At 36.2% G+C, this 14753-nt stretch overlaps 1 protein-coding gene and 1 pseudogene across 1 annotated transcript in view; one reads left to right on the forward strand and one right to left on the reverse strand.

The window, feature by feature from the left end:
- LOC107748005 (procollagen galactosyltransferase 1-like) overlaps positions 1 to 11991 on the reverse strand; it is a 14876-nt gene extending 2885 nt beyond the window's left edge. The window contains exons 1-8 of the mRNA XM_016562651.1: positions 11619 to 11991; positions 6646 to 6756; positions 4788 to 4905; positions 3409 to 3543; positions 1157 to 1361; positions 958 to 1077; positions 786 to 862; positions 19 to 213 (exon numbers count right to left, since the gene is read on the reverse strand). Of these exons, the coding sequence (XP_016418137.1) occupies positions 19 to 213; positions 786 to 862; positions 958 to 1077; positions 1157 to 1361; positions 3409 to 3543; positions 4788 to 4905; positions 6646 to 6756; positions 11619 to 11824 (1167 nt within the window). The 5' untranslated portion in view covers positions 11825 to 11991. The remainder of the gene's footprint in view (positions 1 to 18; positions 214 to 785; positions 863 to 957; positions 1078 to 1156; positions 1362 to 3408; positions 3544 to 4787; positions 4906 to 6645; positions 6757 to 11618) is intronic.
- An 815-nt stretch (positions 11992 to 12806) lies between these two features.
- LOC107748004 (tripartite motif-containing protein 35-like) overlaps positions 12807 to 14753 on the forward strand; it is a 5387-nt pseudogene continuing 3440 nt past the window's right edge.

The raw sequence follows: 14753 nt of genomic DNA on the forward strand, positions 1-14753 counted from the left end.
ACACACACACACACACACACACACACACACAAACACACTCGTGTCAGACGGTCTGTGTGCGAGCGTAACAGGTGAGAGACGGCGTTTGTGTGTGTTTGAGACGTACTTGCCATCTACAGCTGCGGTGATCTTGCACGCGATCTCTTGTTCGTACAGAGTCCTCAGCATGCGCTCTCTGCGGTCCGAACGCTTCAGCAGGTTTATCATAAACACCTGCAGAAATATAACCAGAATAACATATTATATGAGCTAATAATATATGTAATATATAAACCTGATTAATATATACAATAGTAATATATCTGACTATTTTATAAAATAATATAAAATTAAATAAATGTAATATATAAATAATATGATAATACAGAATGTCAATAAAAATCTATAAAATAAATACAATTGTATTTTTATACTATGATACAAAATAAATACAACACAATAATAAACACAACTAAAAAATACTACACTATTTTATACCATTTAATAAATTAATATGATATAATATAATACAATACACTTTAAGCATTCCAGTATTTTATACCATTTCATACAATGATGTAATATGGGATTATATATATTTAAATATAAACGGCTATATTGCTCTATCTTATGTTATACTATTTCATAAAATAACAATATAACATATAATAAAATACAACACATATAATACAATATAAAATGAAAAAATAATAAATATAAAAATATAAAGCATAATAAAAATACAATAAAATATACTGCAATACAAAACAAAGTGAAATAGTGTTGTAGAAATGTGACATCCTGACCTCATCGAAGCCCATTTTATCCGGCTGTTTCGGAGGAAGAGAGAGATACAGAGATGGCTCTGATGGAGGATTGCGCACTGCAGACAAAACACACCCAATGATCAAAGACATCGTTACGCTCTTTAAGCTGAATAACAAGGACATGTGACCACTGACCAGTCATGTGACTCACCCATAACCTCCAGCAGCGAGTGCAGGAAACTGTCCGCCTCGTCCTGCAGGGTATTATGGGAGCGCAGGGGCACGGGGAAATACCCATAAGTCTCTCTGTTGCAGATGTACATCTGAACCTCTGCAGGAAACGGTGTTAAATCTCAAGCAAAAGCAGCGCACATGATAACTGAATGTAATCTTCTCAGTCTGAGACGCACCTGCCATGCGCGCGGAGAAGGCGAAGATGATGATGTCGTCGAAGGCCCAGCTGTAGTCGGGATGCGGCGGGAAGAAGGCCAGCTCGCGGGACGCCTCCTTCCTCAGGTCCAGCAGGAAGGTGGAGTGAACCATGGGCACGGCGAAGCAGCCCTGGCGCTCCTGCCTGCGGATCGGCATGTAGGCCGGCGTCCGCTTATAATAACCCTGTAATAACACACTCGCTCGTTAACAAGACTGCAAACAAAGATGTCTGTCCACAACCTTCTTCATGACTAAAGGTCTTTTCACACTGAACACGAAAATTCGATGATGCTTTTGAATCGAAACAATAGATCCCTATGGAGCTATTCACACGAAGCGCGATCATTCGCGGCGCGAAAAAGCGAGGATTTTTTTTTCGTCCTGTGTGAACAATAACGGTAACCATAACGACAGAGATATATATAATATAACGATAGCGGCACAGAAGAACGATATTGATGGAATCACTTACAGATTGTTTTTTTTAGCAGATTAACAATAAAAATATTGACAACCAATCAGAATTCATTCTGCATTAAAGAGCTTGAGAAATTAAAGTGACAGATGACAAATCTGGAGTGCGCAATTACAGTAAACATCTTAATCGTCTGTTGGTGTGAACGGGCCTTAAAACAAGATGGTACTGTCATCATTAAACAATGACTCTGATTAATATATAATTATAATTTATTTAAACATGCAATATTGCTGACAAAAGAGGCGAAAACACAATATTTATAATTATGAAAGTTATTTATAAACATTTAAATAATAAAAAAAAAAACGTTGCCAACATTTCTCTTTATCTTTGTCAACAAAAAGTAGAAAAAATATTATATATTATATAAATGTATTTTAACAAGCCTGTTTGCGGTTGCCAAATGTCAAGAGTTTAAATCCCCCTAAATTACTAATTTTCTTCCTTTTTTTTAACTTAATATTTAATTATAATTTATATAAACATGCAATATTGTTGACAAAAAAGGCTAAACTAAAATATTTATAATTATAAAATTTAAATAATAAAAAACACATTTCTTTTTATTTTTGTCAACAAAAAGTAGATTTTTTTTATTACTATATATTATATAAATATTCTTCAACAAGCCTGTTTACGGTTGCCAAATGTCAAGAGTTTAAATCCCCCTAAATTACTAATTTTCTTCCTTTTTTTAAACTTAATATTTAATTATAATTTATATAAACATGCAATATTGTTGACAAGAAAGGCTAAACTAAAATATTTATAATTATAAAATTTAAATAATAAAAAACACATTTATTTTTTTGTCAACAAAAAGTAGATTTTTTTATTACTATATATTATATAAATATTCTTCAACAAGCCTGTTTACGGTTGCCAAATGTCAAGAGTTAAAATCCCCCACCAGAAACAGCTAAATTTTCACCCTTTGATTTACTTAATATTCCCAATCTGGCAACCATATGCACAAACTCTCTCTGCTCTGAGAAAAAAGCTCTGATGATCTGAAAACACCAGAAATCACGTACGCTGGAGTTTAGCGATCTTCACTGCGATATTACGCTCAAAGTAATGTGTAATAAAAGGCAGTCTGTGTTCCTTCGCGTGGCCGTTTGCTACGATTAAATGTGAGAAAAACTTCTCAGTGACAAACTAATAAACCCAAACATGTGTTGCTTATGTGAAAGTGCAATCAGAAACGTAAAAAGAAATTTCTCTAATGACAACTATTCGAATTTTGTGTGATGAAATTGTGATTATCAGTTGAACCACTATGCAGCATGACAGTTTTCATTGACTAAATCTTGACTAAAATGCCCAGACGTTTAGTCGCTAAAACTTGACTAAGAATACGGTTGACTAAATAGATAGAAACTAAAAAGCACATTTGCCACAGGACAAGTCTAAATGATAAAACAGCTGTGAAATGAAGACTCGGGATCCACACGTGATCAGTTGTGGGTTTCACACACCTGAGACGTCATGCCGCACCAGAAGTTTGAGTACGCCGCTCTGGACTCCAGCATCGGCGCCGCGATCGTCTTATTCTCCTGCATCAGCTTCCATAAAACATCCCGGTTAGTCAGCAGGTTATCACAGTAGTCGCTAAAACTTGACTAAGAATACGGTTAACTAAATAGATAGAAACTAAAAAGCACATTTGCCACAGGACTAAGTCTAAACTATAAAACAGCTGTGAAATGAAGACTCGGGATCCACACGTGATCAGTTGTGGGTTTCACACACCTGAGACGTCATGCCGCACCAGAAGTTTGAGTACGCCGCTCTGGACTCCAGCATCGGCGCCGCGATCGTCTTATTCTCCTGCATCAGCTTCCATAAAACATCCCGGTTAGTCAGCAGGTTATCACAGTCCACCATCTGCAAACACAGACGCACCGCCACGAGTTTGTCAGGTTTATTTCATTTATTATTTATAGCGACTCCACATTACGTCACTTAGCCTAATTTTAGATGTAAAAAAATGTGCATTGTTTTAATCCGATCCACAAATATGTTTTTCTGACACTCAGTTGGAGGTTATTTACAATTAAATGAAAATGTATTATAGCTTAAATATAGAGAGGACTTAAGTACATCTTTAAATGTAATTTCATAATTATTTCTGTTCTCATTAAAATATGGTTAAAGCACTGCCGAACAAACATTTCTAAAAAATGTGCATTGTTTTAATCCGATCCACAAAAATGTTTTTCTGACACTCAATTGGAGGTTATTTACAATTAAATGAAAATGTATTATAGCTTAAATATAGAGAGGACTTAAGTACATCTTTAAATGTAATTTCATAATTATTTCTGTTCTCATTAAAATATGGTTAAAGCACTGCCGAACAAACATTTATGGTAAACTAAAATACATTTTAATGTAATTTCTATTGGAACTTGTTTAAATATATTTGTAATTACACGTTTGTAGGTTGCATTTAAGTACATTTAAAATGTATAAACCCGTTTTATTTTGAAATTGGATTTTGGCTCCTGAATCAGAAACACACTGTAAAAATGACTTTTCAAAGTTAAATTATTATTGGAAAACACTCTACCAGAAAATACAATTTCAGTCGTTCTGCTTCTTTGTAATTATTTGTGAAATTTACTAGCTATTTCTGAGTGAAATCTACACCTACTTTTACAGTTTGAACTCAAGAGATGACTAAAAAAACTTTTTAATTGATGTCAGTTATTGAAGATAAAACTCAATGTGGTTCTCCAGGAAAGATGTTTGACTTTTATACATGCCCGTGGTTTTGATTCCTCAGCGGCGGCTCGAGAGACAGTGTGTTTAATCCTATAATGGTACAGAGTACTTCCACTAAAACACATGCAGAGCAGTTAAACTAGTGTGGAGCCGAACGCTGGACTGCAGGAACAGAGCTGATCACAGAGCAGCAGAAATATCCCTATAATACTGAACAGAGCAACTGCTAACTTTAGACGAGCAAGCGACGGGACGCGGCCCGTGACCCTCTGCAGACTGGAGGTGAAGTGTAATTACACTGCGGTCACATTATCTGCGCTGACAGGCAACATTACAGCCGTGGATGATGGTAGCTGACTTCAGCGAGGGCTAAAGAGACTCGTCTCAGATTTTAGACGATGTACCAGAAAGTAGTCGGCCCACATCTCCCGCGCCGTGTCGAGGGCCGCCTGACGCAGCTTCATCAGGTGCTCGTATCGCAGGTTCGTCCAGTGCTTCGGGCCGCTCTCGTCCTCATAGACGCTGAGAAACACACAGACAAATACATGCATGAGCCACAAACCATTCAGACACACATCAAGGGCAAAGTGGCATTCGCATATTTACTGTCTGATTTGTCGTCCTATCAATTAATTAAAATATATGTTAAAATGCAACTGATACATAAAATGACTTAATTGCACTAAAATGTTTTTAATTTCTGTACAAAAAAAATAGTTTTTATGGCAAGGCAAGGTTAGTTCAGGTGGTAAAATACCATGTGGTGCAATATACCCAATATACTGTATATATTTTTGTTACAATGTTAACGGAATAAAGTAAAATATAAAAAACTGAAACTTGTTTTATTTCAGCTATTTTCCAAGACAGCATTTTTTATTTTAATTTAGTTTGCCTTGGTGTAATAAAATAACTAAAACTAAAATAATATAATAAAAATAAATAAAAATAAATAAATTGTGAATTTAACGGTAAAAGACTGTAAAAATGCTACAGTAAAAACCTGTTAAATGGTTAACGGTAACCCTACTATATACAGTGAAAAACTGTATTGGACATTACAATTTTACGGTAGTATACCGTTTTTGGAAGTAAAAACGAAGTATATTTTACAGTGAATAACCGTAAATTGACATTTCCAGAATCCCCTGCGTTTCATTTCAAATTTGATGTTTTTTTGTTTAAATAACTATGTTTCTTTTTATTTTTTTCTTATCAGTTTTGTACATTACAATTGTATGTTATATCTAATGTTGTTAAATTAATGTTTATTGCATTATTTCAGTTTCATGTGTGTTTAGTGTTTGTGTGAATGATACTGTGCAACTTCTATATATGGTATTATTTAAAAGCTGCTTGTGATGGGCTTTGGTTCATCGTGTGACTCTCATCACCACCTGCATTTGGTGGTTATCAGTGTATTACAAAGGTACAAAACAGATTTCAGTACTTCAATAGATTGGTATATAAACATTATATCAGTTAATTAAATTACGGTATTTAACTGTAAATTTAAGTTAAAACCGTAAAACCTAAAATGTTGATACCGTATTTTTATTATAAATGCGGCCGTTTTTTTACTGTAATTTTTTTACGGATTTTTTTTTACAGTGAAATTTAAAAACAACGCATAGCAGTTACACATTGCGTTAGCACCGCAAAAGGTTGTGGGTTCGATTCCCAGGAAACACACATACTGGTAAAAAAAACTGTATTAGCCTGAATGCACTGTAAGTCGCTTTGGATAAAAGCGTCTGCTAAATGCATAAATTATTAATTAAATTATGAAAATGACAAAAACACCAAATTACAACAAAATGACAAAACTTTAAAATAAACATGAAAAGAGAAACTAAAAATAAAATCTAATTCAAAATATCAACAAAAACAACAATATACAATAGTATCTCATGCTGAAACAACACACATAAAAGACACACACACACACACACATATATATATATATATATATATATACTTTTTTACCTTGAAAAAAGTATTTAAAAACTTGAAAATAAAGAATAAATCAGTCACATTTTTAATGTTTAATGAAAAATGTTTAAATAAAAGATTAAAAAAGATCAATGTATTTTGAGGTCAATAGCACATTGATATTTAACAAATTTGGATTTATTTAACAAAATATGTTTTCTAACATAGGAAGAGAAAGAGAGCAGACACTGGTCAGATCAGGAAAGGTGGGCAGATGTTTCTGTGATGAGTTCAGCTTGAGGTTCAGATGTAGTTTAAGGTCAGCCTCACCTGGGCTCCTCCTGAGGTCTCCACTCCACATAATGATAGAAGTTCTGGACGTTTACGAGCCATTCGCGCAGGATCGCTGTGGTGTTGTCTGAATTATGATCTGTGGCCACCCTGAGGACAGAGAGATCATCTGAAAACAGTTCAACATCTGAAACAGACATGTCAAAGACGGCCGCTTCTCCAAACATGAATGACAAAATAGAAAGCAAATGACTATAATTAGAGCTTTTTAATTTTCCCTTTTTCCTGAATGTTGAGTTTGCTCTGATGCGCAGTGCTGTAAAATCACCCCATATTTAACTGCACTACACGACCTTTGGAAAACCAAGCTTGTCTTCAGCGTTTGGCTGCAGCACACAAGAACCAGAGCCCTTCACAGCTGCTACACAATGTGTCAGTGAAGAAAATGAGTCAGATTCACTCACACAGTTGCCAGTGTTGGGGAAAGATGTTGTTTGTTGTATTGTTGTCTTGATTTTACGATTATCACTCAATTGTACGGTGTCCTTGATTGCTCTGAAAGGCGCCTTTAAATAAAATGTATTATTATTATTATTAAGTTACTTTTAAAAGTAATGCATTACAGTATTGCTTTACTCCATAAAAAGTAACTAATTCTGTTACTTTTATGAAAAGTAATGCATTATGTTACATTTGCATTACTTTCTGTCACCTGGGCTGGGCTTGATTATTTGTTTTATTAAAAAATATAAAAATAAAAAATATATATTTTTGGCCCTTTCACAACAAAAGCGAAATGAATAAGCCTAAGGCTGAAAGAAGGTACAAAACTCAGTTGCAAATTTAAAAGTAATGCACTTTACTAGTTACTTGGAAAAGTATGTTGCATTACTTATAATGTGTTACCCCCAGCACTGACAGATGCTGTACAAACATGTGTGTGTTCAGGTGAGCTCAGCAGATGTTCCTGGGGAAATTTATCACTGAGATCATACAGGCTGTCTCTAATCAGGGTTTAGCTGTGAACAGATGGTTTCCAGGTGCACAATCTCATACCAAACACACACACACACACACACACACACACACACACACACAAGCTTCTGAAAGTTCCTCAGGCAAATTTCATTCCTCTTTTTTTCCAGTCTCAATCAGATCTGACGCACCCGTCCATCTCATCAGGATTGTGTTTGATGACCTACAGGTCTGAATGCTTCCGTTGTTTACACTAAACTTGCAAAGACAAAAATTACTAGTACTAGTTTAGGGCTGGTCAATATGACGATATACAGTATATCGGATGGACGAAATTAAAAGTCTATCTTTTCATATTATGCTCTATCGTTTATTTCGTGGTGCCACAAAAATACATTGTTTACGGCAATACTTTTTCATCATTTGAATGACGGCAATCTTATGCCCGGTTCAGACTACACGATTTTAGCCCGATTTTGCCACGATTTGCTTGACGTAGGGTTGTCGTGGGGATTCGTAAACGACAATCGTTTGAATTTCGCGGGGATGCAGGCAGAAACGTGAATAACAGCATGCGCGCTCACGTCACGTTGCTTTGCGCGTGGTCACGAAAACTTAATGTTTGCACGCATTTTTAAGCACTGCAGTTTAAAACAACTGATTTTAGGCCGTTGAAACACAAACAACAGAGCTATACGCGCGCTGTCTGTGTGAGAGGAGCGCGTAAGCCGCGCATCAGCTGCTAATAGAGCTCGTGAGCATTTTTGCCACTTTATTGGCTTTGAACAATTGCATAAACGCTTATATGCGTCCAAATAAACAGTCATTTAGGTCTTAAGGGAACGTAAACAGTTGCAAGAGAAAACGCATGTGTAACAGTATATTGGTTCAGGACTTCGGTCTTAAAGGGGAAGCTGTCCAACATTCGTCCTGTCTGCCATTCATATTAATCAAACAACAGTGAGAGAAAATCTCTCACTGCTCTTGACTAAATCACTTTTGTAACTAGAATAAGAAGAAAATAAATAAATAATGCTAATGCTAATAATTATGCCTATATATACTGTATATATATATATATAGATATAGATAGATAGATAGAAATTTACACAGTGAAGACTAATTAATTTACACAAACTTTTGTAACTAGAATAAGACGAAAATAAATAAATAATGCTAATGCTAATAATTATGCCTATATATATATATATATATAGAGAGAGAGAGAGAGATATAGATAGATAGATAGAAACTTACACAGTGAAGACTAATTAATTTACACAATGTATTTCTTATTTATTGTAGTTTTTTGTCCTATTGCTTGTAATTAGTTTCTTGTTCTTATTTCATCACTGACTGTTTATTTATCTCCAGTGAGCTTGTTTTTTTTTTTATTATTATTTTCTTGTATTAGTTTGATATCGACATTGGTGACAAGGATTATAAAAATTCTATGGTATCAAAGATTTTAATATCATAAAAACCTTTTTAAAAGAAAAAAATAACTATATCGTGATGTATATCGTTATCATGATATAAAATTACTCATACCGTGATACAAGATTTTTGTCATATCGCCCACCCCTACTAGTGTTCATAATTAGGTTTAGAGATCTGAAGAAACACTAGAAAGCTTCAGAAACAAATAACTTTTTTGTTAATAATGGTTTGCATCCAAAACGATAATGTACATGCAGAAAAAAAACATTTATTTTCTTTGAGTTTCCAACAAAAATAATTATATTATATTATATTATATAATAATATATAATAATTTTTATATAATAATATATATTCAAATGGAAAACAGTTATTTTAAATCGCAATATATTATATTATATATCAATTGTAATAGCATTGTCATAATATTTCAGGATTAGTGTTTTTACTTTTAAATACATGCTCCTGGGTGAGCATAAAAAAAATCTTTCTGACTTTGAAGAGTAGTGTATGCATTATAATTACATATTATTATATGTTATATCTAAATATGGTGATAAAATGGCAATTAAACATCTGTGGATGTAAAATTACATCTATAATGTGGCTGCCTGATTCATAGAGAGTCATTAAAAGAAAGCACTCATTCGTTAATTAAAGCCATTAAGACACAGGAGAAAAGGGCGCCAAACCGCCGCCCTCGCATTGAGAGAACCAATCACACGACGACGCCCATCCTACAGTATTACTGTAAAAATGAAAGCTGGAGCAGATGAGAACCCCACTGGAGATGTTGATCACGAGCTGTCGTGTGTCTTTGCGAACCGCTCTAATGCTATGCTTATGTAGCGAGCCTGCTTGTTAGCGGTCAGCGCCTCTCATAACTGATTTAAGCGCAGTTTGAGTTATTCCTGTAATAACGCTTTAGATTATATGGACTTTGATGTGCGTGTGCTGATGTTCAGATCTGCCAAGATGTTCATCTGTTCATCAAAGACCTTTCCTAAATACAGTTCAGTTTCAGTGTGCTAAAGCGCTAGCGAGCGCTGAACCCGACGGCTTCTGGGAGTCTCGGACCACATGTGGTTTCGTTCTGGTCTGTTTGTGGCAGCTACACAAACCCCGGCGGTTCAGTTTCAGTTGTTAACTACACGCTGAGAGCGAGGCTTCAGTTCTGAACACCGCTGCGACTCTGAACTGAATGAAACGAGGATGATACGATGTCAAAAATGTTTTACATTACATTGGCTACACGCCAATCAGATGCTATTTTAAACTCACCCAACAATTAAACACTCACATTAAAGGAAGAGTTTACCCACAATTGCATTAATTTCTTGTCATGCACTCATTTAATGCTTGTTCACACCAAGAACAATAACTGCATTAGCATCCAGCTCAGACATTAGCATTTAAATGTTCAAGCTCTTCTTCTGTCTGGTGGATTCTGATTGGTTGTTGGTGTTTTTTAATTTTTCATCAGAACCAAGTTTCTGTATTGGATTATGAAAATAGTTTTATATAATCCACTGGAAGAGAACCTGGCTCCGAACTGACAAACAAAAAGCATCATGAAAATGGACCACACCATTTTTTGGGAAAGTAATTAAAGCAATGCATTATGCCAAACACTGAATGGGACCATGCTCTTAAATAAGTAGATGGTGAGAATTTTCATTTTTGGGTGAAATGTTGCTTTATCGTGCAAAACAAAACTTTTTACTTTTTGCATCTTTCATTTGGTCTGATATTTTGTAATCAAATACATTTTTCATGTTTTTTTGTGTCAGAATAGTTTTTGGGGTCAACTTTCATTTTCTTAAGTATTTGCTGAAGGGATGTTGACTGTGAATACTAAATATTAAAGTATTTGATGACTATAAAGAAACTCTGCCCTAAGTAAATAGAAATCAATAAGTAGCCTATAGTTCACTACACAATTCGATTATTAAAGATGTCTTCCCTAGTTTTCTGACATGCATGTTTTATGAGGTCATAAAGTCTCTCAGAAGGTGTTTCATACATTTAATCTGGCTGTCGCCGCAGGGGAAGTTTTCAGCTCACTGACTCTCCTTCATGCAGGAAACTCATTCATGTGTTGTTTTGTTTTCTCACAAATTCCATCACCGCGAGCAACGCGCATTCATGGCCGCGGCTAAAGACACGTCGGCTGATCAGATCGGCCTGAGTCGGGGGGAAAGGGAGGAGGGAGGAGGGCAGAGCTGATCGAGGGGCATGAAGGGGGTGTCTGTCTGCCCTGGACACGTCTAAACTCGCTCATTTCCCCTCCACGCACACAGGCCACAGCAGGAACCGAGTCAAATCTATCCTGCTCTCGTTTCCAAACAGAGATAAATCACAAATCACGTCTCTAAAGACTCACGTAAGCACAGCTGGTGTTAGTTTAGTTCAGCCAACACGCACATAAAACGCCTCTCTGTTGTTTACTTTCACTCACTTACAGAAAGTCTGCAGTCACTTACAGTTAACACACAACGCATCAGTCCAGCGCAGGACGCGCAGCTGTCAGACGCGTAATTGCGCGGAACATCAATTCTGATAAATCACGCCAAACAGTCCAATCCGCCAGAACTCACCATACAGCCATGCGGTCTTTGGGGAAGTTGAGGCGGTCGATGGATCCGAGGACGTGCGGCAGAGAGTGCGCCGAGTTGCGGCAGACCAGCGCGAGCAGCACCCGCGGCGCGAGCAACGCGGACTCCGGGCTCCAGCGCTCCTCCGGGAAATAACCGCGCGCCGGACCGATCCAGAGCAGCAGGACAAAGAAACACAGCAGATGCATGGCTGGAGAACGAGAAAAACTGAGAAAAAGCGGAAGATCGGGCAGGAAAGCGGAACGGCGAGACTGATCGCGGCGCGCTGACGCGAACAGTGACCCTCGGCGACTTATTGCCAACCGACAGAAAAGCGGAGCGACTCTAGGTGGTCCCGGGAGCAGATTTAAAGGGAAAGGCTTCTTACTAAAAAGAGAAAGGTTGTGGTGCAAAAAAAAAATACACTGCCCTCAATCATCTGGTAAATGACGTAGAGATTATAATATATGGTAATTAAACTGTATAGACTGCAATTAAACTCTATAAACTGATGTGTTCGCCTTTAATTTCGCGGCGACCCCTTTAAGAAAAGCAGCTTTGCTCGGTTGGAATCTGCTAGAAAGTTTGTGGGCGTGGCTAACGCACTCACATGAGCGTACTACAGTACTCTCGTGAGCAGACCAGAAGAGTATAAATGCACATTTATTAAAATAGTGAAGAGGGACAAACGGTGCTTCTGAAACACAACGCGAACCAGTTCACAGTTTTGAAGCGCTCGCCGAGGACATCTGCTGGTCACAGTCATGTAGCCTAAATGCAAAGACGCGAGTCCAAGTCAGCTATACATTTTTTTTATGCACAATATGATACGGAAATGACCAATATAATGTAATACTAAAAATAATAACTCTACCCCTAATCGTAACTGTCACACAAACCTGTTGACATTTAGTTTTTTACTCTTATTTTAAATTGTCTTATTGTAAAACAATAAAACATATGTGTGTAGGAATGTTACTAATACGTTGCCAGTATAAACTAGTTTTTTTTTCATGCTTTTGCAGATTTGAATGTGAATCAGAGCGGTTCATCAGCGCCCCCTGTTGTTTGGGTATATTAACGTTTTAGTGATTCTTTCCGACCTTCTTTTTTCTTCCAATGAAAGTTTGACATGTCGTTTCCTCATACAGAGGCTGTACTAAGATTAGGAAGTGTTTATTTTGCAAGTCAGATTTGTTCTCAGAGAAATCTTTATTCAGTTTCATTTCTTCTGTCTCTAAATGGCGCTTGAGGATGAGCTGTCTTGTCCTGTGTGCACTGAACTCTTCAGAGATCCGGTGTTATTGAGCTGTGGACACAGTTTCTGCCGGCAGTGCATTAATGCTCACTGGACCTCCAGCAGCTCCAGAAACTGTCCCGTCTGTAGACAGGTGTCTCCGCAGGAACCGGTGTCCAACCTGTGCTTGAGGAACACCTGTGAGTCTTACCTGAGAGAGAAAAACAAGAAGGAGGAGAAGGATGGAGAACACGAGTGTCTGATACATGGAGAGAAAATCGAGCTGTTTTGTCAAACTGATGAAGAGGCTATATGTGCAACGTGTAAGGAACATGAGCACAGATGGCACCAAACGCAAAAGCTACAGCAGGCCGTGCGACAACTCAAGGTGAGACCGGGTGCGCAGGTGTCATTAATAAATGCTTAAATTATGGCTGCCCACTTCGTTACTGAAAGAATCGATTTTTATATGATTACACGTGTTATCTTTAAAGGGGAAGCTGAAGGCAACTCTTCGTTCAGCTGAGAAGTCTTTGGTCTCATTAAAGAAAGGTACAGCAGGGGACCCCAAAATCTACAGGTACATTCAGGTGAGGTTCTTGTTTAGTATAAAAAATAGAATTAAACAAATTTACAATTGAATTAGTCTTTCAGATCACCCCCAACTAAGGACTGAATAGGCTGAATGGTTATTCAAAATATGACATGAATTCGGCAAGTAATTCTGGACTTTGTGGTTTACACATAATTTAATGACGGAATAATTAAAGTAATGAACACTTAATAATTGAATTGAGTATTGACTTCTGTGGAGCTTGTTGTAGAACTTGAAATCAGCTTTTGGTGTCCTGCTCCTTTAAAAAAAAAAAAAAACATATTACTAATAATAATGGGTGGTCTTGAAATTGTGTTGGTAGAATTTATTGATTTATTTGCATTTACCTGTTTACCACAAAAATCCTCAACTACACCATTAGCTTGCATGTGAAATATTACATTTCTATGAGAAATCACTTAAATTATTATTTAAATTTAATTTAAGTTGTCTCTGGATATTGATCTAGGTGTTAGGTGTAGAATTCTGTCATCTGCTGGTTAGAGAGAAACTTGTATAAATTTCAGTTTTTGAAAGAATAGTTTAATGACCATATACAGTATATCCAGCAGAGGCCCATAGAGATCCATTCATTTTTCTGGAAGTGGCTAACTGCTCCTCTAACAACTTTTCTGATATACATTTTGTAAATATATATTGAAACATTATAAAATGCATAAAAAACTGTATTTTTCTCAAAGGTTAGAATTTGTTTTTGTTGTTTGAGGTATTATTTTGCAATAATGCCACATAAATTTGCAGAAAAGCCACACAAGTTATTACTAATAATAATGGGTGATCTTGAAATTGTGTTGGTAGAATTTATTGATTTATTTGCATTTAAATCACAGTTTACCAAAAAGTGTTTTGCTGACTTCACCCTAGATCGATGTAACGGAAGCCGATTGAGAAATTCTTCTAGAATGTTACATTATTGCTAGAAATCAAAGTATATAAGTATAGTGCCCACAATAAAGTGGAATGTACAGTAAATGGGGGGGGGGCATTTTTCTGGAAGTGGCTAACTGCTCCTCTAACAACTTTTCTGATATACATTTTGTAAATATATATTGAAACATTATAAAATGCATAAAAAACTGTATTTTTCTCAAAGGTTAGAATTTGTTTTTGTTGTTTGAGGTATTATTTTGCAATAATGCCACATAAATTTGCAGAAAAGCCACACAAGTTGTGACTAAAACTTGATTGGATGCACATATTTTTTTCAATCTAAAAAGTAAAATCAAAACAATTTTATTTTACTTAAATGTAAATAAAACCAACACCCAAAAAAAAAAAAAACCTG

This window comes from Sinocyclocheilus rhinocerous, unplaced genomic scaffold (genome assembly GCF_001515625.1).
Source record: "Sinocyclocheilus rhinocerous isolate Xijiao unplaced genomic scaffold, SAMN03320098_v1.1 scaffold4486, whole genome shotgun sequence".
In the NCBI taxonomy this organism is placed as follows: Eukaryota; Metazoa; Chordata; class Actinopteri; order Cypriniformes; family Cyprinidae; genus Sinocyclocheilus; species Sinocyclocheilus rhinocerous.